The sequence below is a fragment of the Podarcis liolepis genome, assembly GCF_965112155.1.
Source record: "Podarcis liolepis genome assembly, chromosome: 12".
NCBI classification, from domain to species: Eukaryota; Metazoa; Chordata; class Lepidosauria; order Squamata; family Lacertidae; genus Podarcis; species Podarcis liolepis.
Genome location: NC_139563.1, coordinates 1,256,967 through 1,283,314, shown reverse-complemented (window position 1 = coordinate 1,283,314; position 26,348 = coordinate 1,256,967). Strand labels below are relative to the sequence as shown.

At 49.0% G+C, this 26,348-nt stretch overlaps 3 protein-coding genes across 7 annotated transcripts in view; 2 read left to right on the top strand and 1 right to left on the bottom strand.

Moving 5' to 3' along the window:
• Positions 1-26,348, bottom strand: part of LOC310689518 (uncharacterized protein) — an 86,029-nt gene that overhangs the window by 27,065 nt on the left and 32,616 nt on the right. The window lies entirely within an intron of this gene.
• Positions 2,870-26,348, top strand: part of LOC310689320 (uncharacterized protein) — a 34,690-nt gene continuing 11,211 nt past the window's right edge. Inside the window, exons 1-4 of one of the 2 annotated variants that reach the window (XM_083466880.1) lie at positions 2,870-3,054; positions 4,001-4,508; positions 12,037-12,118; positions 12,627-12,709. In XM_083466880.1, coding sequence (XP_083323006.1) covers positions 4,092-4,508; positions 12,037-12,118; positions 12,627-12,709 — 582 coding nt within the window. In that variant the 5' untranslated portion in view covers positions 2,870-3,054; positions 4,001-4,091. Of the gene's footprint in view, positions 3,055-4,000; positions 4,509-10,316; positions 10,373-11,361; positions 11,867-12,036; positions 12,119-12,626; positions 12,710-26,348 lie in introns of those variants that run through there. The other variant, XM_083466881.1, reaches the window with a different exon arrangement.
• Positions 16,681-24,682, top strand: LOC310689503 (zinc finger protein 165-like; the record flags this gene model as incomplete). Of its 4 annotated transcripts, XM_083467293.1 has the most annotated exons (4): positions 16,681-16,766; positions 18,416-18,606; positions 23,877-24,375; positions 24,563-24,682. In XM_083467293.1, the coding sequence occupies exons 3-4, from the start codon at positions 23,962-23,964 to the stop codon at positions 24,680-24,682; spliced, it is 534 nt and encodes a 177-aa protein (XP_083323419.1). In that variant the 5' UTR covers positions 16,681-16,766; positions 18,416-18,606; positions 23,877-23,961. The 4 variants fall into 4 exon arrangements, with proteins under 4 accessions (XP_083323419.1, XP_083323420.1, XP_083323418.1 ...); XM_083467294.1 differs by lacking the exon at positions 18,416-18,606; XM_083467292.1 differs by lacking the exon at positions 16,681-16,766 and having other exon boundaries at positions 18,055-18,606.

Sequence of the window (26,348 nt, the reverse complement as noted above, 5' to 3'; positions counted from 1 at the left end):
AAAAATTCCATCAGTGAAAGATTGGCAAGTTAAATTATGTGAATACATAAATGTGGCAAGACTCACATCTTACATAAGGGGACAACCGGACCAGAAATTATTAAAAGAATGGGGTTGTGCTAAAGAGTATATGAAAAAACATTGTTCCAGAGTTAGTATATTGGTATGTAATGAATGATGCTTTACAGGGTTAAAGAAAAATAAAAATGGTGTAAAAAAAAAAAAAAGTACCAAGGTGGAAGTAATCTAATTAGACACAACAATACAGTAAGAGTAAATTTTTTGAGGTCTTAGAACAAAGGAAGGAAGTCAATTTGTGTTTATGTACGTAATGACATGGTTTTTTTCCGTAGATGTGTGCTTTTTCGTTTTTGTTTAGTTTAATTTTGTTTCCTTTGTTTTTTTTTTTCCCTTTCCCTTTTCTGTTTTTTCTTCTTTTTTTATATGTTCTGGGGATTTTTGTTTGTACAGTATTATTTTGGATTCAATGTTTGTAATTTTTGTTATGATTCTGCATTGAAAATAAAAAAATTCTTTAAAAAAAAGAGCTGCTCTCCCTCCTACCCCAGGAAAGGGCCCCCATCACCTTGGAGTGGCCCCATGTGCCCAGGCCATTAGACCATTTCAGGTCTCGGGTGTCCAGCATTGCCCTGGCAACCTCGCCTTCAGTGAGGAAGAGCATCCCCAAATCCTCTTCCTGGGTCTCAGATAGCTTCACGGAGAGCTGATTTACATTCTGCTGCTAAAACATCCTGCCATTTGTTCCACTTTCAGGTCAGGTAAGGAGAGATGCAATGTAGCGTAAGAGGGGGGAGATTCACAAATGCAGAACACTCAGAAACCATGCCTAATACATTCTAAAAGGTTAATGGCAGTTAAAGTGGAGCATTATTGAGACAGCAAAGTCTGCTTCCTTGCTTCCCTCTTGGCCACCAGGAAGGCTCCATGATGGACCCTCACCAGTCTTGCTTGCATTCGACCATAATTTTCCTCCCCTCCAGCCATCTCCCAGCTTGTTTCCTCGCCCTAACCAGGTCTAACTCTGCACTGCAGAAGAAGCCTTTTCTTTTCTCGGTCCTCCATCTTCCTTATTTATTTATTGTGTGAGTCAGGTTTCCGTTTTCACTGTTGGTGTATTTTTATGTCTGTCTACATGCAGCCAGTCCTCAGGGACCCCCAGGGAGGAGGAACGGGGCCTTGAGGGCATGGGGCCAATGGAGCTCGTTCTTTCGGGGCTCACTTGTGGGGCGATGGCTGTGCCGGTGGGCAGGCTGCCCCACTTGGCTCTGTCAGGGTGGCCGCCAATAATTCAAGCTGCAGCCATCGTCTTCTGTTGTGATGCTGAGTTCCAACGCTCCAATGTTCTTCAGTTAGAAGGAGAGTTTTCCTCACCATCCACCACTCCTTCATCTGACATGGTTTTCGCCAGACGTTGACACATGTACACCCGTTCAGACATGCAGCCTCTCAGGTGTCCAAATGATCTTCTGAGACTGACCAGGAAGCCTTGCTGATAATTCTTGGAAGTCTCCCCACCCAAGGAATCCAAGCCCTGATGGGAAGGGAGGGATCCTTGGGAGGGATGGGGGTGAAAGAGGCAGCCCCCCCCCAGTGCTGAGAGTTACTGGGAGACCCTCTCCCCACCAGCTGTAATTCCCCGAGGTCCCTGGCAAAAAGGACAGTTTGTTAAAGCGCACTTGGAGAGTGTCTCCTGGCAGCTCTCGGCATCCTTCAGAAACTACAGATCCCAGGATTCTTAGGTAGGAGGAAGCCAGTGCTCTCTAAAGTGGGATAATCCTGCTTTGCAGATGCAGCACAGAAGGGGACCTGGGAGTGTGTGTTGTCTTTTTCCTTCCTTTTTGGAATTCTGGTTTCCTGGGTTTTATAAACAAGGCTCACAGGAGGAATAAAGGATACAAATAAATAGACCGAGAGTAGTCTTGTCATCTGGGCATCACAAAAACCACACAATAAGTTCATGGGAATGTCTGCAACACCTGGATCATTCTTAGTGTACGAGGTCTTGGTTCATGAATTGGTTTAATCAAAACCAGAAAAGGGGGAAACGGGAGAGAGCAGAGTCAACAGGTCACCGTTGTTACGGCTAAAATCTGGGTGCGGGGTTACTCTGCCACCCAGCTCATCGGACTAAGTCCGTGGGTCCCTGCGGAAGAAAATGAGCTCAGCCGGACGCAGGAGCAAACTGCAGAAGATCCAAGTTTATTGCGCAACAGGTTCAAGGCGAGATTGAACCGCCAGAAAGGGGTGACATGAACTTTTGAAATTTTTCTCCATATCCCAGAATACAGTGAAAAATACATCCCAGTTACATCATGAATACATTAAGAGGTTGGGTTACACAGATTAACATATGGAGGAGGGAGGGGTGAATATGCAGAGGGCTGGAGATATGGAGGAGGGAGGGCTGGAGATATGCGCAGATAAGCACATCCTGAGAAGACAATGGTCCATGTACGCATAGTCTATCACCTGGCATTGCCCGAGGAAAGGTTTGGCAGAGTGATTTTGACAGGATTACTTGAGAGATTATGGAGGACAGGGGAGGGGTGATGGAGTCCTAGAGAAATTTAGCAAATATATTCTAGTGAAGAAGACATGCCCCCCCTTCCGTATCACCGTCCACATTGCCTGGCCGAGCGCCTAGTCAGGAAGGTGTTCCCCCCAAATCGCCCCCTGCTCCCCGTTTCCATGGCATGGCCTCTTCCCCTTCAGGGCCAGCTGAGTCCGGCTCCTCCATCTGGGCTCTCAGGAAGCCTCCAGGGGATGGCAAGGGAGCCCTTCTGTCCTCTGCCCACTTCTGCCCCCCCCCCCGCGAAAGAACCCTCTCTGGGCGGGGCCAAGGGCGGGGCTCCTCCCGGATCCTTCCTTTCCGCTTTGCAAGGGTTGCAGGGAACTGAGCTGGATTCCTAGAGAGTAGAGGAAAGGAAGGACGGGGTGGGACGAGGCCCTCCCCCCCCGCAAAGGCCCCTCCCCTCCCTCCCGTCATTTCCTGCAAGCGGGGGAAGCGTACAAGGGGGCGCCTCCCGGGATGCGGTGAGCCTCCTCTCTTCCCCCCCCCCTTGGGAGAAAGGGGTCCCAGGGCTGCAGCGGGGGGGGTGCATGGAGGGGGGGTCGGGGAGAGGAGGGTCCTGCCCCCCTCCTTCCTCTGCACAGCCCGGGAGGGGGCGAGCTGGTCTCCCTGGGGATGCTGGGATGCAGGCAGGCCAAGAAGCCCCTTTCAGGTGAGGGGAAGAGGGGCAGAGATGGCAGCCAGGGGGAAACATCTGAGCAGCTCCCCTTCCCGGACTTCGGGGTCCTGGAAACACCTGTCTCGGGGGTCAGAGGCCTGGGGGCCAGGGGGGCCTCGGTGGGGAGGGTGTGCCCCAGCCCAGGAACTCCCACCAGGATGCCCTTTCTGGGGCCGCCCTGCCCCCCTCTGCCAGCCTCCCCACCCCAGAGGGTCTGGAGGGAAGGAGGCGCTTCTTCAGATTTGGGGGGGGGGTCTAAGTGAACCCTCAGGGGAGCCCCTTCAATAGACAACCATTGCAGCTGTTTTAAAACCGGAATACAGTGGATCCCTGGGTTACATACGCTTCAGGTTACAGACTCCGCTAACCCAGAAATAGTACCTTGGATTAAGAACTTTGCTTCAGGATGAGAAAAGAATTCGTGCTCCGGCACCACGGCAGCAGCAGGAGGCCCCATTAGCTAAAGTGGTGCTTCAGGTTAAGAACAGTTTCAGGACGTCCGGAACAAATTGAGTACTTAACCCGAGGTGCCACCGTATTGGGATGCTTAGCTGGTGATATACTGTATTATGATGTTGAAAACCAGGCATCGTCCGGCCCTAAAAAAGATGCCAGACTCATTAGAAAAGGTACTTGATGATGCCGTCAATATTATTTTTAAAAAACACCTTGAACTTTGAATTATAGGATTTTAATAAAATAAGAATTATAATAATATCAATTATATAACAGAAAGACATATTCCTTTGTAGCATTTACTAACCGCTTTAATAAGGACAGACAGAACTTAGCAGAAGGCCAAGTGGTTCCGTCCGATATCTTGGAGACTTCCTGAGAGCCGAGATGGATGAGCAAGACTCAGCCGGCCCTGAAGCAGGAAGGGGCCATGCCATCAACACTGGGAGCAGTGAGGGATTCTGGGAAAGCTCCGTGAAGAAGATCCTGGGTGAGGAGGACACCCTCCACTCTGATATGAAGAGCCAGCAGTTCAGGCAGTTCTGCTACCAGGAGGCCAAAGGACCCCGAGAAGTTTGCAGCCAACTCCACCATCTTTGCCATCAGTGGCTGAAGCCAGAAAGGCACACGAAAGCTGAGATGCTGGACCTGGTGGTCTTGGAGCAGTTCCTGGCTGTCCTGCCACCGGAGATGGAGAGGTGGGTGAGGGAATGTGGAGCGGAGACCAGTTCCCAGGCGGTGGCCCTGGCCGAAGGATTCCTCCTGAGTCAGGCAGAGGAGAGGAAGCAGGCAGAGAGAAAGCAGGTGAGAGAGACTTTCCTCTGGATGCTCCCAAGGGGCTCCAAACAGGATGGAGAGTATCCTGAAATCCTCTACTAAGCTTTCAGAAAGCATCCCCAAATGGTTTTCCCTTTGCCATTCCTTTTCTAATATTTCTCTCCATCCTCTGTTCTGAATGCTTGTTGCTCTTTCAGGGAAAGATTATCTTTGCAGAAATGGGTCTGGATTCCTCTGAGGCAGAGAAGACTCCGTTGGTCAGGAGAGAGAGGCCGCTGGGTAAGGAGGAAGGAGCTTTTTCTCCCTTTGGTTGCATTTTATGGATTTAGGAACTAATCTGTGGGTTCTTTTCATCTTTTACGGGAAGACACTTGGGGCCAAGAGAAGTCCCTCTGCCTGGTTCTCTGTAGCTTTACTCCTCGCAGTGAGGGAACTACCAGAAGGCCCTTGGAGCTGGACCTCAGTGTCCGGGCTGAACGATTGGTGTGGAGACGCTCCTTCAGGTCTACAGGTCCGAGGCTGTTTAGGGCTTCAAAGGTCAATGCCAACATGTTGAATTGTGCTTGCAAACATACTAGGAGCCAGTGTAGGTCTTTCAGGACCAGTGTTATATGGTCCCAGCAGCTGCTCCCAGTCACCAGTCTGGTAGCCTCCATCTGGATTAGTTTCTGAGTCCCCTTCAGAGGTACCCGCGCATAGAGCGCCCCATCTGTAGTTAGAGGTGCACTGCTTCACCTCAAAGAAAAGCATGTGCTAATGGCCTGCCACCTCCCTTTGTCTCTCACAGGTGACAGAATGATGCTGCCAAGACCTCATCTTCCATCTTTGCATGGAGGCAGAGGAGAAACATCAGCTCTGGAACCAGATCAGGTAGGGAGAAGGATCATTGCGGGCAAAGAGGCTCCTGCTCTTGACTTCTGTCAAAATTCTCCTTAACAAAGGCAGTAAAGGCCACTCCAGAAGGTTTATGTGCAGAGAATGATTAACAACCACGTCACGTTCACTAGCCTTCTGAATGATGCTAGTATTATCTGTCAGTAGCTTCAGTTTTATTTACCATTTTAACATTTAATACTAAGATAGGCTTCTCAACAGCTGACAAACCATAAATAAGAGGGGCCAGAATTCACCTAACAAGTCCCATCAGTTGCACTATAGGGCTTTCCCCCTCTTTCCCCTCCCTGTGACCCCCTGCAACCCTGAAGTTGGCTGTAGGGCATGGTGAAGGTTTCCCCCTCCAGAACAGTAGACGGGGAGGGGAAAGGGGGGAATGTTCAGCAGAGAGAAGGATCTGAAGAATACCAGGTGAAGTTCCACCCATTTACACAAAGATGAATACCCATCAATAAAATACAAAAGAAAACAATTCCATTAAGATGTTAAAACGTACGTCCATAATTAAAATGTACAGCCATACAATCCCATTAAAACCATACGGCAACAAACAGACACAAAACAACAAAACAATGTGTAGAAGATGATCTTTCTGCTGCCTGAGAGCAAGACTTTTCTCTTCTTCTTTTAGGGCCTAGTATGCTTTGAAGATATAGCTGTTCGTTTCGCAGACGAGGAGTGGGCGTTGCTGGATCCTGACCAGAGAGCTCTGCATAAAGAAGTCATGGAGGAGAATGGTGGGATCATGAACTCTCTCAGTAAGGCTCCCTGTTGGATCATCTCTTTCGGAATTTAAGATCCCTTGGGAAGAATCTGGGAGAGGAGGAGACTTAGTCAGTTGTGGGGAGGCAGGGCCTTCAGTCCCCACAACTGGCTCGTAGGGGCCAGACCCAGAGAGAAGTATTGCTGTGCTCACTAGACCTGACACTTCTGAGCAGCCTGTTGCTTCTCATAAGGAGTTAACTTCACTTACTCCGTATGATTTATTGCTGCCCCACTCCTGACATTCCGGTTCCATAAATATGTTCATTAATGACTGTCAACATAAGCAGTGAAGCCTGTTGTAAGGCCTTACTTTTAATTCAGTTCAGTTCTTCCCGTGTCCCAAGCATTAATTAGCAAAGTTCAATAACCGAGGGCTGCGTTTCTCCCTGAGGCTGTGATCCGTTTCTTTCTTTCTTGCAGATGCTGATGAATCAGAGATTAAGAACCAGGGAGACCATGACCATGTCTACACCATGGAGAAGCAATGTAAATATTCTAAGTGTAGAGAGAAGATCAGTCAAAGCTCCCTCCGAAGAAATCCATTTGGAAAGAAATCCTATCAGTGCTTGGAATGTGCGAAGAGCTTTACCCAGAAAAAGGATCTCACTTCCCATCAGAGAATTCATACAGGGGAGAAACCATATCAGTGCTTGGAATGTGGACAGAGGTTCACCTGGAAGGAAGGTCTCACTTCCCATCAAAGGATTCATACAGGGGAGAAACCTTATCAGTGCTTGGAATGTGGGAAGAGCTTCAATCGGAAGTTCAATCTCACAGCCCATAAAAGAATTCATACAGGAGAGAAACCATATCAGTGCTTGGAATGTGGACAGAGGTTCACCTGGAAGGAAGGTCTCACTTCCCATCAAAGGATTCATACAGGGGAGAAACCGTATCAGTGCTTGGAATGTGGAAAGAGCTTCAATCAGAAGTTCAATCTCACAGCCCATCAAAGGATTCATACAGGGGAGAAACCGTATCAGTGCTTGGAATGTGGAAAGAGCTTCTATCGGAAGGAAAGTCTCACTTCCCATCAAAGAATTCATACAGGAGAGAAACCGTATCAAGTGCTTGTAATGTGGAAAGAGGTTCACCCAGAAGTTCTATCTCATAGTCCATGAAATAATTCATACAGGAGAGAAGCCATATCAATGCTTGGAATGTGGACAGAGCTTCGGTCAGAAGACCATTCTCATAGTCCATCAAAGATGTCACAGTGGGGAGAAACCAGACAATGGCTGTATATGAAAAATTTTCAGAGACTTTGATTAATATTGTTCTGTTTCAGTGTATCTGAAGAAGTGTGCATGCACACGAAAGCTTATACCAAGAACTAACTTAGTTGGTCTTTAAGGTGCTACAGGAAGAAATTTTTTTATTTTGATTAATATGTTCAACGTGGACCCTGAGTTCCACTTCTGAAGGCCTTCTGCCAGTTCCCTGATTGTGGGAAGTAAGGTTACATGGAACAAGGCAGGGGGCCTTTTTGATAGTGTCACCCGCTTTGTGGAACTCCCTGTTTTTAGATGTTAAGAAAATAAACAACTATCTGACTTTAAGATAAGGAAGTTTTTAATGTTTGTTAGTTTTACTGTGGTTTCATGAATTGTTAGAAATAATAAAAATAATGGTAATGGCATTATAGGTCAAAACTGGCACTTTGAATTGGGTGTGGAAGCTAATTGGCAGCCAGTTCAGTTGGGCTAGGATCATTAATGCCCGTCAAAATAGGTCGTAAACACTGTAATAAGTAGAGGTCCCTCTGCTCAGGACAGCCAGAACTGGGCAGAAGACAAAAGGGATTCCTTCCTTCTGATCTCTTGGAGGCTTCCTGAGAGCCCAGGTGGATGAGCCAGACTCCGCTGGCCCAGAAGCAGGAAGAGGCCATGCCATCAAACTGGGAGCAGTGGGGGGTTGATTCTGGGCCGTGTCTAGCCCTCCTAGAAGGGAAGCAACCCTACCAAATGTGATGGCAACCGAAGGGACTTCTGTGAGATGAATCTGCCTGTTTGCTCCTGCCTTTTGGTGCTTTTGGTCAAGGAAGGAATTTAGAACTGTGGTTGACTGAGTACAATTTTCACACCAGGCTGATTGGGGGTGGTTTCTAGCCCTGGGGCCCTCAAGAGCTGCTCTCCCTCCTACCCCAGGAAAGGGCCCCCATCACCTTGGAGTGGCCCCATGTGCCCAGGCCATTAGACCATTTCAGGTCCAGCATTGCCCTGGCAACCTCGCCTTCAGTGAGGAAGAGCATCCCCAAATCCTCTTCCTGGGTCTCAGATAGCTTCACGGAGAGCTGATTTACACTATGCTGCTAAAACATCCTGCCATTTGTTCCACTTTCAGGGCCAGGTAAGGAGAGATGCAATGTAGCGTAAGAGGGGGGAGATTCACAAATGCAGAACACTCAGAAACCGTGCCTAATACATTCTAAAAGGTTAATGGCAGTTAAAGTGGAGCATTATTGAGACAGCAAAGTCTGCTTCCTTGCTTCCCTCTTGGCCACCAGAAGGCTCCATGATGAACCCTCACCAGTCTTGCTTGCATTCGACCATAATTTTCCTCCACTGCAGCCATCTCCCAGCTTGTTTCCTCGCCCTAACCAGGTCTAACTCTGCACTGCAGAAGAAGCCTTTTCTTTTCTCGGCCCTCCATCTTCCTTATTTATTTATTGCGTGAGTCAGGTTTCCGTTTTCACTGTTTGTGTATTTTTATGTCTGTCTATTCAGCCAGTCCTCAGGGACCCCCAGGGAGGAGGAACGGGGCCTTGAGGGCATGGGGCCAATGGAGCTCGTTCTTTCAGGGCTCACTTGTGGGGCGATGGCTGTGCCGGTGGGCAGGCTGCCCCACTTGGCTCTGTCAGGGTGGCCGCCAATAATTCAAGCTACAGCCATCGTCTTCTGTTGTGAGGCTGAGTTCCAACGCTCCAATGTTCTTCAGTTAGAAGGAGAGTTTTCCTCACCATCCACCACTCCTTCATCCGACATGGTTTTCGCCAGACGTTGACACATGTACACCCGTTCAGACATGCAGCTTCTCAGGTGTCCAAATGATCTTCTGAGACTGACCAGGAAGCCTTGCTGATAACTCTTGGAAGTCTCCCCACCCAAGGAATCCAAGCCCTGCCGGGAAGGGAGGGATCCTTGGGAGGGATGGGGGGGAAAGAGGCAGCCCCCCCCCCCAGTGCTGAGAGTTACTGGGAGACCCTCTTCCCACCATCTGTAATTCCCCGAGGTCCCTGGCACAAAGGACAGATTATTAAAGCACACTTGGAGGGTGTGTCCTAGCAGCTCTCCGCATCCTTAAGAAACTACAGATCCCAGGATTCTTAGGTAGGAGGAAGCCAGTGCTCTCTAAAGTGGGATAATCCTGCTTTGCAGATGCCGCGCATATGGGGACCTGGGAGTGTGTGTTGTCTTTTTCCTTCCTTTTTGGAATTCTGGTTTATTGGGTTTTATAAACAAGGCTCACAGGAGGAATAAAGGATACAAATAAATAGACCGAGAGTTCTCTTCAGCTGCGTAGCATGGGGGGTGCAGGGGGGGCCGGCCGCACCGGGCGCAACATCTGGGGGGTAGGGTTAGGGTGCGCAAATCCACGGGTTAGGGGGCGCAAATCCACAGGTTAGGAGGCGCAAATTACTTGCCTTGCCCTGGGTGCTGACAACCCACGCTACGCCACTGGTTCTCTTGTCATCTGCGCATCACAAAAACCACACAGTAAGTTCATGGGAATGTCTACAACACCTGGATCATTATTAGTGTACGAGTTCTTGGTTCATGAATTGGTTTAATCAAAACCAGAAAAGGGGGAAAGGGGAGAGAGCAGAGTCAACAGGTAAGAGTCCACATTGCCTGGCCGAGCGCCGAGTCAGGAAGGTGTTTCCCCCAAATCGCCCCCTGCTCCCCGTTTCCATGGCATGGCCTCTTCCCCTCCAGGGACAGCTGAGTCCGGCTCTCAGGAAGCCTCCAGGGGATGGCAAGGGAGCCCTCGGTCCTCTGCCAACTTCTGCCCCCCCCCCGGGAAAGAACCCTCTCTGGGCGGGGCCAAGGGCGGGCTCCTCCCGGATCCTTCCTTTCCGCTTTGCAAGGGTTGCAGGGAACTGAGCTGGATTCCTAGAGAGTAGAGGTAAGGAAGGAGGGGGGTGGGACCAGGCCCCCCCCAGCAAGGCCCCTCCCCTCCCTCCCGTCATTTCCTGCCTCCCGCCCCGTGCAAGGGGCGCCTCCCGGGATGCGGTGAGCCTCCTCTCTTCCCCCCCCCCTTGGGAGAAAGGGGTCCCAGGGCTGCAGCGGGGGGGGTGCATGGAGGGGGGGGTCGGGGAGAGGAGGGTCCTGCCCCCCTCCTTCCTCTGCCCAGCCCGGGAGGGGGCGAGCTGGTCTCCCTGGGGATGCTGGGATGCAGGCAGGCTAAGAAGCCCCTCTCAGGTGAGGGGAAGAGGGGCAGAGATGGCAGCCAGGGGGAAACATCTGAGCAGCTCCCCTTCCCAGACTTCTGGGTCCTTGCAACTCCCGGAATGCCCCAGGAGGAGTTGGGGTCCTGGAAACACCTGTCTCTGGGGTCAGAGGCCTGGGGGCCAGGGGGGCCTCGGTGGGGAGGGTATGCCCCAGCCCAGGAACGCCCACCAGGATGCCCTTTCTGGGGCCGCCCTGCTCCCCTCTGCCAGCCTCCCCACCCCAGAGGGTCTGAAGGGAAGGAGGCGCTTCTTCAGATTTGGGGGGGGGTCTAAGTGAACCCTCAGGGGAGCCCCTTCAATAGAATGGACAACCAATGCAGCTGTTTTAAAACCGGAATACAGTGGAACCCCGGGTTACATACGCTTCAGGTTACAGACTCCGCTAACCCAGAAATAGTACCTCGGGTTTAGAACTTTGCTTCAGGATGAGAACAGAAATCGTGCTCCGGCAGGGCGGCAGCAGCAGGAGGCCCCATTAGCCAAAGCGGTGCTTCAGGTTAAGAACAGTTTCAGGAGGTCCGGAACGAATTAAGGACTTAACCCGAGGTACCACTGTATTGGGATGCTTAGCTGGTGATATACTGTATTATGATGTTGAAAACCAGGCATCGTCCGGCCCTAAAAAAGATGCCAGACTCATTAGAAAAGGTACTTGATGATGCTGTCAATATTATTTTTAAAAAACACCTTGAACTTTGAATTATAGGATTTTAATAAAATAAGAATGATAATAATATCAATTATATAACAGAAAGACATATTCTTTTGTAGGATTTGCTAGCCGCTTTAATAAGGACAGACAGAACTTAGCAGAAGGCCAAGTGGTTCCTTCCGATATCTTGGAGACTTCCTGAGAACACAGATGGATGAGCAAGACTCAGCCGGCTCTGAAGCAGGAAGGGGTCATGCCATCAACACTGGGAGCAGTGAGGGATTCTGGGAAAGCTCTGTGAAGAAGATCCTGGGTGAGGAGGACACCCTCCACTCTGATATGAAGAGCCAGCAGTTCAGGCAGTTCTGCTACCAGGAGGCCAAAGGACCCCGAGAGGTTTGCAGCCAACTCCACCATCTTTGCCATCAGTGGCTGAAGCCAGAAAGGCATACAAAAGCTCAGATGCTGGACCTGATGATCTTGGAGCAGTTCCTGGCTGTCCTTCCGCCAGAGATGGAGAGCTGGGTGCGGGAATGTGGAGCAGAGACCTGTTCCCAGGCGGTGGCCCTGGCCGAAGGATTCCTCCTGAGTCAGGCAGAGGAGAGGAAGCAGGCAGAGCAGCAGGTGAGAGAGACTTTCCTCTGGATATTCCCAAGGGGCTCTGAACAGAATGGAGAGTATCCTGAAATCCTCTACTAAGCTTTCGGAAAGCATCCCCAAACGGTTTCCCCTTTGCCATTCCTTTTCTAATATTTCTCTCCATCCTCTGTTCTGAATCCTTGTTGCTCTTTCAGGGAAAGATTATCTTTGCAGAAATGGGCCTGGATTCCTCTGAGGCAGAGAAGACTCCGTTGGTCAGGAGAGAGAGGCCGCTGGGTAAGGAGGAAGGAGCTTTTTCTCCCTTTGGTTGCATTTTATGGATTTAGGAACTAATCTGTGGGTTTTTTTCATCTTTTACGGGAAGACACTTGGGGCCAAGAGAAGTCCCTCTGCCTGGTTCTCTGTAGCTTTACTCCTCGCAGTGAGGGAACTGCCAGAAGGCCCTTGGAGCTGGACCTCAGTGTCCGGGCTGAACGATTGGTGTGGAGACGCTCCTTCAGGTCTACAGGGCCGAGGCTGTTTAGGGATTCAAAGGTCAATACCAACATGTTGAATTGTGCTTGGAAACATACTAGGAGCCAGTGTAGGTCTTTCAGGACCAGTGTTATATGGTCCCAGCAGCTGCTCCCAGTCACCAGTCTGGTAGCCTCCTTCTGGCTTAGTTTCTGAGTCCCCTTCAAAGGGACCTGTGCATAGAGCGCCCCATCTGTAGTTAGAGGTGCACTGCTTCACCTCGAAGAAAAGCATGTGCTAATGGCCTGCCACCTCCCTTTGTCTCTCACAGGTGACAGAATGATGCTGCCAAGACCTCATCTTCCATCTTTGCATGGAGGCAGAGGAGAAACATCAGCTGTGGAACCAGATCAGGTAGGGAGAAGGAGCATTGCGGGCAAAGAGGCTATGAGATAGGGCAGCTAGGCAGAAAACAACAGAGCAATGTGTAGTAGATAATCTGTATATTGTCTAAGAAGGGGACCTTTCAATTTTTATTTTAGGGTCTGCTGTGCTTTGAAGATGTAGCTGTTCATTTCACAGATGAAGAATGGTCGTTGCTGGATCCTGACCAGAGAGCTCTGCATAAGGAAGTCATGGAGGAGAATTGTGGGATCATGAACTCTCTCAGTAAGGCTCCCTGTTGGATCATGATGTCTGTTTTGGAATTTAAGATCCTTTGGGAAGAATCTGGGAGAGGAGGAGACTTAGTCAGTTGTGGGAAGGCAGGGCCTTCATTCAGTCCCCACAACTGGCTCGTAGGGGCCAGACCCAGAGGGAAGTATTGCTGTGCTCACTAGGCCTGACACTTCTGAGCAGCCTGTTGCTTCTCATAAGGAGTTAACTTCACTTACTCCGTGTGATTTATTGCTGCCCCACTCCTGACATTCCGGTTCCATAAATATGTTCATTAATGCCTGTCAACAAAAGCAGTGAAGCCTGTTGTAAAGCCTTACTTTTAATTCCCTTCAGTTCTTCCCGTGTCCCAAGCATTAATTAGCAAAGATCAATAACTGAGCGCTGTGTTTCTCCCTGGGGCTGTGATCCGTTTCTTTCTTTGTTGCAGATGCTGATGAATCAGAGATTAAGAACCAGGGAGACCATGACCATGTCTACACCATGGAGAAGCCATGTAAATATTCTGAGTGTAGAGAGAACTTCAGTCAAAGCTCCCATTCCACTTCCCTCCGAAGAAATCCATTGGGGAAGAAATCCTATCAATGCTTGGAGTGTGCGAAGAGCTTCAGTCGGAAAGAGAGTCTCACTTCCCATCAAAGAATTCATACACAGGGGAAACCATATCAGTGCATGGAATGTGAGAAGAGTTTCAGTCGGAAGTTCAATCTCACAGTCCATCAAATAAGTCATACAGGGGAGAAACCGTATCAGTGCTTGGAATGTGCAAAGAGCTTTACGCAGAAAAAGGATTTCACTTCCCATCAGAGAATTCATACAGGGGAGAAACCATTTCAGTGCTTTGAATGTGGAAAGAGTTTCACCTGGATGAAAAGTCTCACTTCCCATCAAAGAATTCATACAGAGGAGAAACCATATCAGTGTTTGGAATGTGGGAAGAGGTTCTGTCGGAGTGCCCATCTCACAACCCATCAAATAAGTCATACAGGGGAGAAACCGTATCAGTGCTTGGAATGTGGGAAGAGCTTCAGTCGGAAGTTCAATCTCACAGTCCATGAAAGAATTCATACAGGAGAGAAACCATATCAGTGCATGGAATGTGAACAGAGTTTCACCTGGAAGGAAGGTCTAACTTCCCATCAAAGGATTCATACAGGGGAGAAACCGTATCAGTGCTTGGAATGTGGAAAGAGGTTCACCCGGAAGTTCTATCTCATAGTCCATGAAAGAATTCATACAGGAGAGAAACCGTATCAGTGCTTGGAATGTGGACAGAGCTTCGGTCAGAAGACCAGTCTCATAGGCCATGAAAGATGTCACAGTGGGGAGAAACCAGACAATGGCTGTATATGAATTTAATTTTCAGAGACTTTGATTAATATGTTCAACACGGACCCTGAGTTCCACTTCTGAAGGCCTTCTGCCGGTTCCCTGATTGTGGGAAGTGAGGTTACATGGAACAAGGCAGGGGGGCTTTTTCATAGTGTCACCCGCCTTGTGGAACTTCCCTCTTGTTAGATGTTAAGAAAATAAATGACTAACTGACTTTAAGAAAAAGAAGTTTTTAATGTTTGTTAGTTTTACTGTGGTTTCATGAATTGTTAGAAATAATAAAAATAATGGTAATGGCTTTATAGGTCAAAACTGACACTTTGAATTGGGTGTGGAAGCTAATTGGCAGCCAGTTCAGTTGGGCCAGGATCATTAATGCCCGTCAAAATAGGTCGTAAACACTGTAATAAGTAGAGGTCCCTCTACTCAGGACAGCCAGAACTGGGCAGAAGACAAAAGGGATTCCTTCCTTCTGATATCTTGGAGGCTTCCTGAGAGCCCAGGGGGATGAGCCAGACTCCGCTGGCCCAGAAGCAGGAAGAGGCCATGCCATCAAACTGGGAGCAGTGGGGGGTTGATTCCAGGCTGTGTCTAGCCCTCCTAGAAGGGAAGTGACCCCGCCAAATGTGATGGCAACCAAAGGGATTTCTGTGAGATGAATCTTCCTGTTTGCTCCTGCCTTTTGGTGCTTTTGGTCAAGGAAGGAATTTAGAACTGTGGTTGACTGAGTACAATTTTCACACCAGGCTGAGGGGGGGGGGTTCTAGCCTTGGGGTCCTCAAGAGCTGCTCTCCCTCCTACCCCAGGAAAGAGCCCCCATCACCTTGGAGTGGCCCCATGTGCCCAGGCCATTAGACCATTTCAGGTCTCGGGTGTCCAGCATTGCCCTGGCAACCTCGCCTTCAGTGAGGAAGAGCATCCCCAAATCCTCTTCTTAGGATTCTAAAGTGCGTTGATCCTGCTTTGCAGATGCCTCGCATATGGGGATCTGGGGGGGGGGGCGTGTTGTCTTTTGATGTTGCCTTCAGAACTGGGAGCCGTGGGGAATTCTGGGAAAGCTCTGTGCAGAAGATCCTTGGTGAGAAGGACATTCTCTGCTCAGATGTGCAGAGCCAGTGGTTCAGGCAGTTCTGCTACCAGGAGGCCAAAGGAGACCGAGAAGACTGCAGCCAACTCCACCACCTTTACCATCAGCAAAGTACCATTGGTACTTCATGAACTGGGGTATGATAACTCTCGCTCAGAGGCCTTATTTCACTTCAGCTAACTCTTCAGTGTGAGCACAAAACCTACATCTAGTGTGGAAAGATCTGTAGCCTGAGCAAAGACTCTTGACAATGGGTAGTCAAACTAAGGCCTGGGGGCCGGATTTGGCCCAATCGCCTTTTAAATCTGGTCCGAGGGAATCAGTGTTTTTACAGAAGTGGAAGGCGTGCTTTTATTTAAAATGCATCTCTGGGTTATTTGGGGGGCATAGGAATTCTTCATTTCTTCCCCCAAAATATAGTCCGGCTCCCCACAAGGTCTGAGGTACAGTGGACCAGCTGAAAAAAATTGCTGACCCCTGCTTTTGACCAAAGGACTCCTGCTGGAGAGGAACTATTTACATTCATTGCGTGAGAAATTGGCTTGTGTTCAACCGAGTGTTGTAAGGGGTCACCAACTGGGCACATGCGGGTGCCATGGCACCTACTAATCTTTCCCAGGTGCTCCTGTGCAGGTACCCCAGACCCTGATAATTCTGTTTCCCCCCCCCCCTCTACTGTTCTTTATGTTAGATTCGGTAAACAGAGACATCCACAGACAAATACCGGTACTCGTTGCATTGCGAACAGCAAATGGTTGAACTCAGAGGCTCCCTTGACCAACCTCCTTGTTTTCTGCTGCTCCCCTGGGAGATACGTGGTGAAAACGTGTGTTGTTTCGTCATTTATCGTTCTTGCCTGTCATCTTTTAAGACTTAAATTTGAATCAGTAGAGCACTGAAAAGGCTTTTAAGATCACGAGCCATTCACTGCCCTGCTAAATGCTGGTTTTTTGTCTGATGGGGGAAATTTAAAGCATGGGCTTGAAAGGAAGGGGGAGTGGATCGCAATGTCTAGCCGTGGGGGGAGGGCGCGGGTTGTGCTTTCCCTCCCCCTGCCAGCTTTCCCTCTTGTTTTTTTGCCAAGGGAGGGAGCAGCTCAGAGCCCAGCCAGGAGGGTACCCCGAAATACGCAGCGCACGGGGCTCCTCCTGGGCGCCTGCTTTGCAGAGGGGAAGGGCGAGCTTGGGGCGCTTGGCTTCGCCAGGGGGACACGGAACGGAACCGGATTCCTAGAGAGGACAGAAAGAAAGGTGGGGGGGGACCAGGTCCTCCCGATCCAAAGCCCCTCCCTAGTCACTTCCTGCAAGGGGGGGCGGTGGATGTTTGGTGTGTCTCCTTTGCAAGCTTCGCTGCCTGGGGGGCTCCTGCTGCAATCTGGTGAGTCTCCTCTCTCTCTCCTCCCTTTGGGCTGCAGGGGGGCCGTGTTCAGATCATGCGTGCCCCCCAGGGTCCTGCACCCCCTCCTTGCTCTCTGCAAAGCCAGGGGGCGGGAAGGCGGGTGATTTTGCAGGAGGGCTGCAAGCCTGTTCTTCCTTCATAGCAAAGGCTGCTCACCGCTTTGTGGGGAAGCCATGGCTTTCATCCCCCCAGGCTTGAGTTTGCTGCACTAGCCGAGGAGTCTCCTGGGGGGCCAGAGCCCAGTCGAGTCCTGTGGAGTTTCAGTCCGTCCGGCTGGAGGATGCGGACTGAGTGCTGGGATCAGTCTGAGCCCCTCTTGGAGGATGAGAAAGAGCAGGGAGGGGGGGCTGGCTGGGCCAGGGAGGGGTCAATGCCTCCCGGCAGGAGTGGGGGCTCCCTTCCTGCTTGGAGGAGGCGGGGTGAATCCACTCCTTAAGAAACCTTCCCTGGATTCAGAGATCCTAACTAACTCCGGGCCAGTGGCTAAGCTCCCTTTCCTCAGCAAGGTTCTTGAGTAAGTGGTCGCTGACCAGATCCAGGCACTTTTGGAAGAAATTGATTTTCTGCATCCATTTCAGTGACCCAGATACAAGTGAACCCTCCCTTGTCCTCCAGTTAGAAGGAAAGCTTTCACCACCACCCGTTCATCAGGCAGGGGTCTTATCCAGACTCCTGGCTGACCCAGGTGCGCCCGTTCAGACATGCAGCCTCTCAGGTGCCCAAATGATCTTCTGAGACTGACCAGAAAGCCCTGAACAGAGAACCACCAGAGGTCTCCCCACCCAAGGAATCCAAGAGCTGCTGGGAAGGGAGGGGACCTTGGGAGGGATGGGGGCATAGCTGTCAACTTACAGATTTGAAAATAAGGGACCAGCAGCCTCACCTGTTCCAGGCACTCCAGTCTTCCTGTCCTCCTGCAGTCTGGTCAAACTCATGCTGGTAGCTTCGAGAACACTGTCCAACGGGTGAGGATTTGCTGAACTAAAAATTTGAAAGTGGAATGCAGAAAGGGTAGATATGAGGAGGTCGGGGAAGTAAGTTTTAAGAAAATAAGGATTTGAAATTATACTTGTTTTTTCTTAATAAAAAAATTCCTTCCAGTAGCACCTTAAAGACCAACTAAGTTAGTTCTTGGTATGAGCTTTCGTGTGCATGCACACTTCTTCAGATACCACACTTCTTCTTGTTTGTGTTTGTTTGCATTGTTGTGTTTGATTATAAAATTTGTGAAACTTTAATAAATATTTTATATATATAAAAAGAGAACACTGTCCAACCAACTTTGTAACCAGAGGTTCAATGAATAGAATCTGAATCACATGCACCACAAGGCCTATGCAGCCTCAACTTAAGATGGCTCCCCCGGCTGGCTTTGCACTGCAAAGTTTGCAGCAGCACGTGCAACAAAATGCAGTCCAGCTTCCAAACCCCCCCTCAGCTTGCATTAACTAGCCACACACACACAGCCTCCCCCCCGCCACGAAATCGCCAGTCACCCACCATTTTAGTCAACCAGCTCCTTTCTTTCCCCCCATAAGTCAATCGAAGGAGCCTCCAAAACAAATTCAAAAGCCCCCCCTCCCACGAGATCTTCTTTCTTTTCCCCCCACCATGTGCCCCGGTTCCAGACAAACCTTTTCGCCGGCAAGGGTGAGTGGGCAGTCGATGACGTATCCATCCGATTCCGATCCGAGCACTCAGCACAGGTATGTTCAACTTCTGAGCCCCTCTGAGCCAAAGGCAGAAAGCCCAGCCAGCAGCCAAACGAAGCCTCAAGGAAAACCACCGTCACCTCTCGGCTGGGAAGTGCTGAGCAAAGGCGAGTCCCCAGGGAACGCAGCCGATTTGATCAGCACAAGGCATGCAAGCTCCACCCCCCAGTCGTTCTTAGACTTCTTATTGGGTGAGCAACACAGCCAAGCAACACAGTTGGAGCATCCCTCCTCCCTGGCCGGCAGGGAGGGAGGGAGAGGAGCTGCTTCCTTTGAAATTTAAGGGACATCATTTAAGGGACATCCATCAATAAGGGACAGCAGCGGGACATGGCGCTGGAATAAGGGACTGTCTCTCCAAATAAGGGATGCTTGACAGCTATGGGTGGGGGTGAAAGAGGCAGCCCCCCCCCAGTGCTGAGAGTTACTGGGAGACCCTCTTCCCACCAGCTGTAATTCCTGAGTTCCCTGGCAAGGAGGACGGTTGCCTAGCCACTCCAAGGGAACCTCTCCTGGCAACGCTCAGCACCCTTTACAAATGTTTCTCTGGATTCTATGGTCTCATCCTGCTATGCAGATGCAGCACTGGGGGGGCTTGTGAGTGCATGTTGTCTTTTTGGAATAAGTTTTAATTGAGTTTTATAATAACAGTCATGGGAATAATGAAGGTTACAAAGAAACTGACCAGTCTTCTCTTGTCATTTGTATATCACAAAAATGGCACAATAAGTTTATGGGAATATCTACAACATATAGTTCATTATTAGAGGTCAGGCAGTGTCTGAGTTCTTGGTTTATGATAGAAATGGTTCTACAATAGGAGGTAAAAGGCTTAACTTGGTTTCTGTACCTTCCCTCTCATTCGTTTACCTAGTTATGACCGGGGTTACAGTTACTTTTAATGCAGCACAGCTTTCTTCTCTGCCTAATACTTTGGTTCCTGAGCGAGGGGCATTTCCTCCCCATCTGCCTCTCTCTTAGCCATCCCACTCCTGAGGGATTTCCCACAGACCCAGGGGATCCTCTCAGGCCTTGTTCTTGGTTTGGGGGTCTCCTTTTCTTAGGAGATCTCTCCCCTCCTGACTGGAAGGAGACCCTGCTTTAGTCCGTCTTCCCACAGCTTCTCCTTCTCCTGCCTCCTCAGACTCAGCCCTCCAGATTAATTCCTGCCTCCATATTCTCCCCAGACTCTCCACTGGCTCCTTCGCCTCAGAAAAACCCTCTCCCAATCCCCACCTCCCCTCTCAGATCAGAGCCAGTTCTCCCTCAGACAGAACCTCTCCAAATAATAATAATAATAATAATAATAATAATAATAATAATAATAATACAATAATAAAATCCCCACCTCCCCTCTCAGATCAGAGGCAGTTCTCCCTCAGACAGAACCTCTCTGAATAATAATAATAATTATTATCATTATTATTATAAAACAATAAAATCCCCCCCTCCCCTCTCAGATCAGAGCCAGTTCTCCCTCAGACAGAACCTCTCTGAATAATAATAATAATTATCATTATTATTATAAAACAATAATAAAATCCCCCCCTCCCCTCTCAGATCAGGCTCTGTCAAACTCTTTCCCTCCTTGGATTTTCCCTCCAAAAGGGCTGGGAGCCAATCAGAAAGAGGGAGAGGCTCCCGCCCTCTGCTGGAGCCTCAGAGGCACTGCAGCCCCACACTCTGCTCTGGCTGGGAGGGGCCTAGAAGGGAAAATACCTCATGGGAGCATGTGGGTTTAAACAGAAGGAGAAAACTAGGAATAAGAAAAGATACAAAGAAATCGACTAAGTCTTCTCTTGTCATTTGTATATCACAGAAATAGCACAATATGTTTATGGCAATATCTACAACATATAGTTCATTATTAGAGGTCAGTGTCTGAGGAATAGAATCATAGAATCCTAGAGTTGGAAGAGACCACAAGGGCCATCGAGTCCAACCCCCTGCCAAGCAGGAAACACCATCAGAGCACTCCTGACATATGGTTGTCAAGCCTCTGCTTAAAGACCTCCAAAGGAGGAGACTCCACCACACTCCTTGGCAGCAAATTCCACTGACAAACAGCTCTTACTGTCAGGAAGTTCTTCCTAATGTTTAGGGGGAATCTTCTTTCTTGTAGTTTGGATCCATTGCTCCGTGTCCGCTTCTCTGGAGCAGCAGAAAACAACCTTTCTCCCTCCTCTATGTGACATCCTTTTATATATTTGAACATGGCTATCATATCACCCCTTAACCTCCTCTTCTCCAGGCTAAACATGCCCAGCTCCCTTAGCCGTTCCTCATAAGGCATCGTTTCCAGGCCTTGGACCATTTTGGTTGCCCTCCTCTGGACACGTTCCAGTTTGTCAGTGTCCTTCTTGAATTGTGGTGCCCAGAACTGGACACAGTACTCCAGGTGAGGTCTGACCAGAGCAGAATACAGTGGCACTATTACTTCCCTTGATCTAGATGCTATACTCCTATTGATGCAGCCCAGAATTGCATTGGCTTTTTTAGCTGCCGCGTCACACTGTTGGCTCATGTCAAGTTTGTGGTCAACCAAGACTCCTAGATCCTTTTCACATGTACTGCTCTCAAGCCAGGTGTCCCCCATCTTGTATTTGTGCCTCTCATTTTTTTTGCCCAAGTGCAATACTTTACATTTCTCCCGGTTAAAATTCATCTTGTTTGTTTTTGCCCAGTTCTCTAATCTGTCAAGGTCGTTTTGAAGTGTGATCCTGTCCTCTGGGGTGTTAGCCACCCCTCCCAGTTTGGTGTCATCTGCAAATTTGATCAGGATGCCCTTGAGTCCATCATCCAAGTCGTTGATAAAGATGTTGAATAAGACCGGGCCCAAGACAGAACCCTGTGGCACCCCACTAGTCACTCTTCTCCAGGATGAAGAGGAACCATTGATGAGCACCCTTTGGGTTTGGTCAGTCAGCCAGTTACAAATCCACTGAGTGGTAGCATAGTCAAGACCGCATTTTACCAGCTTCTTTACAAGAATATCATGGGGCACCTTGTCAAATGCCTTGGTGAAATCAAGGTAGGCTACATCCACTGCGTTCCCTTCATCTACCAGGCTTGTAATTCTGTCAAAAAACGAGATCAGGTTAGTCTGACATGACTTATTTTTCAGAAATCCATGCTGACTGTTGGTGATCACAGCATTCCTTTCTAGGTGCTCACAGACTGTTTGCTTCATGATCTGCTCCAGAATCTTCCCTGGTATTGATGTCAGACTGACTGGGCGGTAATTATTTGGGTCCTCTCTTTTCCCCTTTTTGAAAATAGGGACAACATTTGCCCTCCTCCAGTCTGCCGGGACTTCGCCTGTTCTCCAGGAATTCTCAAAGATGACTGCCAGTGGTTCTGAGATCACATCTGCCAGTTCTTTTAATACTCTTGGATGCAGTTCATCTGGCCCTGGAGACTTGAATACATCTAAACTAGCCAAGTATTCTTGTACTATCTCCTTAGTTATTCTGGGCTGTGTTTCCTTTGCTGAATCATTTGCTCCAAATTTTTCAGGTCGGGCATTGTTTTCTTTATCGGAGAAGACTGAGGCAAAGAAGGCATTGAGGAGTTCAGCCCTTTCTGTGTCCCCTGTTTGCATTTCACCATCTTCTCCTCTGAGTGACCTCACTGTTTCTTTGTTCTTCCTTTTGCTACGAACATACCCATAAAAGCCTTTTTTGTTGCTTTTAACCTCTCTAGCCAGCCTGAGTTCATTCTGTGCTTTAGCTTTTCTGACTTTGTGTCTACACGTGCTGGCTATTTGTTTGAATTCCTCTTTGGTGGTTTCCCCCCTTTTCCATTTTTTGTACACATCCTTTTTTAATCTTAACTCAGTTAAAAGTTCTTTAGATAGCCACCCTGGCTTCTTTAAGCACCTTCCATGTTTCCGTCTCATTGGTATTGCCTGACGTTGTGCTTTTACTATCTCCCTCTTAACAAACTCCCAGCCATCATGAACTCCCTTTCCTTTTAGTATTACTGTCCATGAGATCTCACCCAGCACTTCCCTAAGTTTTATGAAGTCGGCTTTCTTAAAGTCAAGAAATTGAGTCCTAGTATGTTTGGCTGCTCCTTTCCGCTGTATAGTAAACTTCAGAAGAACATGATCACTCGCGCCTAATGATCCTTCCACTTCTACCCCACTAACCAGGTCATCAACATTGGTTAGGACCAGATCTAAAATGGCTGTTCCTCTTGTTGCTTCTCCCACTTTCTGGACAATGAAGTTGTCTGCAAGGCCAGTGAGGAATCTGTTTGACCTTATGCTCTTGGCTAAGTTTGACATCCAACAAATATCCGGGTAATTGAAGTCCCCCATTACTACTATCTCCCTTCCTTTTGCATGCTTGGCCATCTGTTCCAGGAAGGCATCATCTATGTCCTCCGTTTGGTTGGGGATCTATAGTAAACTCCCACAATGAGGTCTCTGTTATTCTTCTCTCCCTTAATTTTGACCCAAATGCTCTCACATTGGTTTTGAGGTTCTAAATCTTGGATCACTTCACAGGTATACACATCCCTGACATATAACGCCACTCCTCCTCCTTTCTTGTCTGGTCTGTTTCTCTGAAATAGATTGTATCCCCCCATTATTACATTCCAATCGTGGGACTTATCCCACCAGGTTTCAGTGATGCCTATTATGTCATATTTAGTTTGCTGTACCAAGAGCTCAAGCTCATCTTGTTTATTTCCCATGCTTTGAGCATTAGTGTACAGACATTGAAGTCCATTAATCATTCCCCCGTGTCTCTTATTTAAGGATTTGTTTAAACAAAATATGTTTAAACAAAACCAGAAAAAGGGGAAGCAGCTGAAGAGGGGTGCTAACAGACACAGTAGGAATGTGAGCCCTTCTATACTTGCTTTTTAGCACTGTTCTTTGGCCCTCAGACCTAAGAAAAAGGGACTCCTCCCCAGTAGTGTGTCTTGAGAACATTGGAGAATCCAAATGCTAGAAACTGAGGCAGAAGCAGGAAAGAATTGGGCCCTGAATTGGGGGAGGGAGAGCAACCCAGAGGACCCCAAAGTTGGCAGGTTGGCTGGCTTCTGTCTCTTCTCAGGAGACAATGGAAGAGAGTTCTTTGGGGAGGAAGTCAAAGGGCTGGAAGGGTGCAGAACCTGCTGTGGCTGAAGAGGGTTTCATCCAACAGAAATTTCCAAGGTTTCCTGTAGATTTTGTATAGTAACTTTTATTCTAGGAGGACTAGATGCTGACTTCTCCTTCTCCTTTTTTGAAGGCAGTTCAGAGTCTGGGCTGTAGTCCAGCCCAGCCCTGGTTCTTGACAAGACTCATCCATGCTTACTCAGAGAACTTTGTCATTCCTGTGGCCATGTATCAGTTTCATAACAGAACAATGTATTTGCTTTGTAGGATTTGCACACACTTAGGACAGACGGAACGCGGCAGAAGAACAAGGGCTTTCTTCTGATCTCTTGGAGGCTTCCTGAGAGCCAGGATGGATGAGCAAGACTCAGCTGGCCCTGAAGCAGGAAGAGACCATGCCATCAACACTGGGAGCAGTGAGGGATTCTGGGAAAGCTCTGTGAAGAAGATCCTGGGTGAGGAGGACATTCTCTGCTCAGATGCGCAGAGACAAAAGTTCAGGCAGTTCTGCTACCAGGAGGCCAAAGGACCTCGAGAAGTTTGCAGCCGCCTCTACTGCCTTGACTGTCAGTGGCTGAAGCCAGAAAGGTATACGAAAGATCAGATGCTGGATCTTGTGATCTTGGAGCAGTTCCTGGCTGTCCTTCCGCCAGAGATGGAGAGCTGGGTGAGGGAATGTGGAGCGGAGACCAGTTCCCAGGCGGTGGCCCTGGCCGAAGGATTCCTCCTGAGTCAGGCAGAGGAGAGGAAGCAGGCAGAGCAGCAGGTGAGAGAGACTGTCCTCTGGATACTCTCGGGCTCTGAACATGAGAGAGAGTATCCTGAAACTCCCCAACCTTTTTTGGAAAGCACCTAAGGAATGATATCTGATACCCTAAAGTGCATCTCCCATTCCTTTTCTATTCTTTCTCTCCATTCTCTGTTTTCAATCCTTGTTGCTTTTTCATGAAAAGGATCTGTTTGCAGAAATGGACCCGTATTCCACTGAGGAAGAGAAGATTCCATTGGACACGAAAGAAAGACCACTGGGTAAGCAGGAAGGAGCTTTTTCTCCATCTCGTCACATTCTGTGAATTTTGAAACTAACCTGTGGGTTCATCTTTTGGGGAAGGGCACTTGGGGCCAGGAGCTCAAATGTCAAAATTCTTTTTTTTAAAAAAATGATATTTATTGAAACAAAAGATTTTTTTAAAAAATACACAAAAAAACAAGATTACAAAAAAGAAAAAAAAGAAAAACATGAGAAGAAAAATAAAAAATAAAACCATCCTTATCAAATTCTCCAATTTCCATCACCTTCTTTCCATGACCTCCTCCTCCTCCCATCTCTTGTATCTTGATTAATAATTGTCACAGCAAATCCTTTCCATAATTCATAATATTTTATCATTACGTTACCTTACTCTATTCTCATTTTATCTTATAGAAACGACCTTAGAGCTTAAAACTTAAATCTTTTTTACCAACTTCTCATAACCATTACCTTTTTGCCTAGTTCTTTAAACATTTTAACAAGAGCCAAGTAATTTCATTTCAACATTTTCCCAACATTCATAAAACATTTCTAATAACAGTAATACAAAAAAAGTACAATAGAATAAAAGCAATCCAATCTTCTTCCAGCGTCCCCTCCCCCCGGTCCCGGGGTTGTCAGTCTCCCCCCCCCATTAGTCTGGCACATTAACCTGGTGCCCTTATATCCGAGGCCTTCAAGTCTCTTCCATGTCCCTTTCGCAGCTCTTCTTCATATTTTCCTTTCACTCGCGGGAACTCCAGCTTTGTAGTGTTTTTGACCCTTTTCAACAAGTCAGCCCCTTTCTCATAGTCCAGACTAAGCTCCATGTGATGTTTTAAAGCATATTTCAGATTCCCTCTAAAATTGGTACAGTGGTACCCCGCAAGACGAACGCCTCGCAAGACGGAAAACCCGCTAGACGAAAGGGTTTTCCGTTTTGGAGGCGCTTCGCAAAACGAATTTCCCTATGGGCTTGCTTCGCAAAACGAAAGCCCATAGGGAAATCTCAGGGACCTCTTTTAAATGCTAGCGGTGGGGAGCAAAGCCTTCCCCCCCCTTCAGAAGAGGTCCAGGAAGGCTGGCGGGGGCCGAAAGGCTTTGCTCCCCAGCGCCAGCATTTTAAAAGCAGTCCGGGATAGCAGGGAAGCGCTTCCCGCTATCCCGGACGGCTTTTGAAGGCAGGAGAGGCATGCCGGCAAGTCTCCGCCAGCAGCGGCACCGCTGCCGCTGTTGGCGGAGCACTCCGCGAAGCCTGCGCGGGCTAATGTCAGCGCGCGCAGGCTTCGGCATGCGGGCAAGTCTCCGCCAGCAGCGGCAGCGGTGCCGCTGCTGGCGGAGCGCTCCGCGAAGCCTGCACGCGCTGACATTAGCGCGCGCAGGCTTCCGCCTGCGGGCAAGTCTCCGCCAGCAGCGGCAACGGTGCCGCTGCTGGCGGAGCGCTCCGCGAAGCCTGCACGCGCTGACATTAGCGCGCGCAGGCTTCGGCTTGCGGGCAAGTCTCCGCCAGCAGCGGCAACGGTGCCGCTGCTGGCGGAGCGCTCCGCGAAGCCTGCACGCGCTGACATTAGCGCGCGCAGGCTTCGGCTTGCGGGCAAGTCTCCGCCAGCAGCGGCAACGGTGCCGCTGCTGGCGGAGCGCTCCGCGAAGCCTGCGCGCGCTAATGTCAGCGCGCGCAGGCTTCGGCATGCCGGCAGAGGTCCGCGAAGCCTTGGCCGGACAGCTTT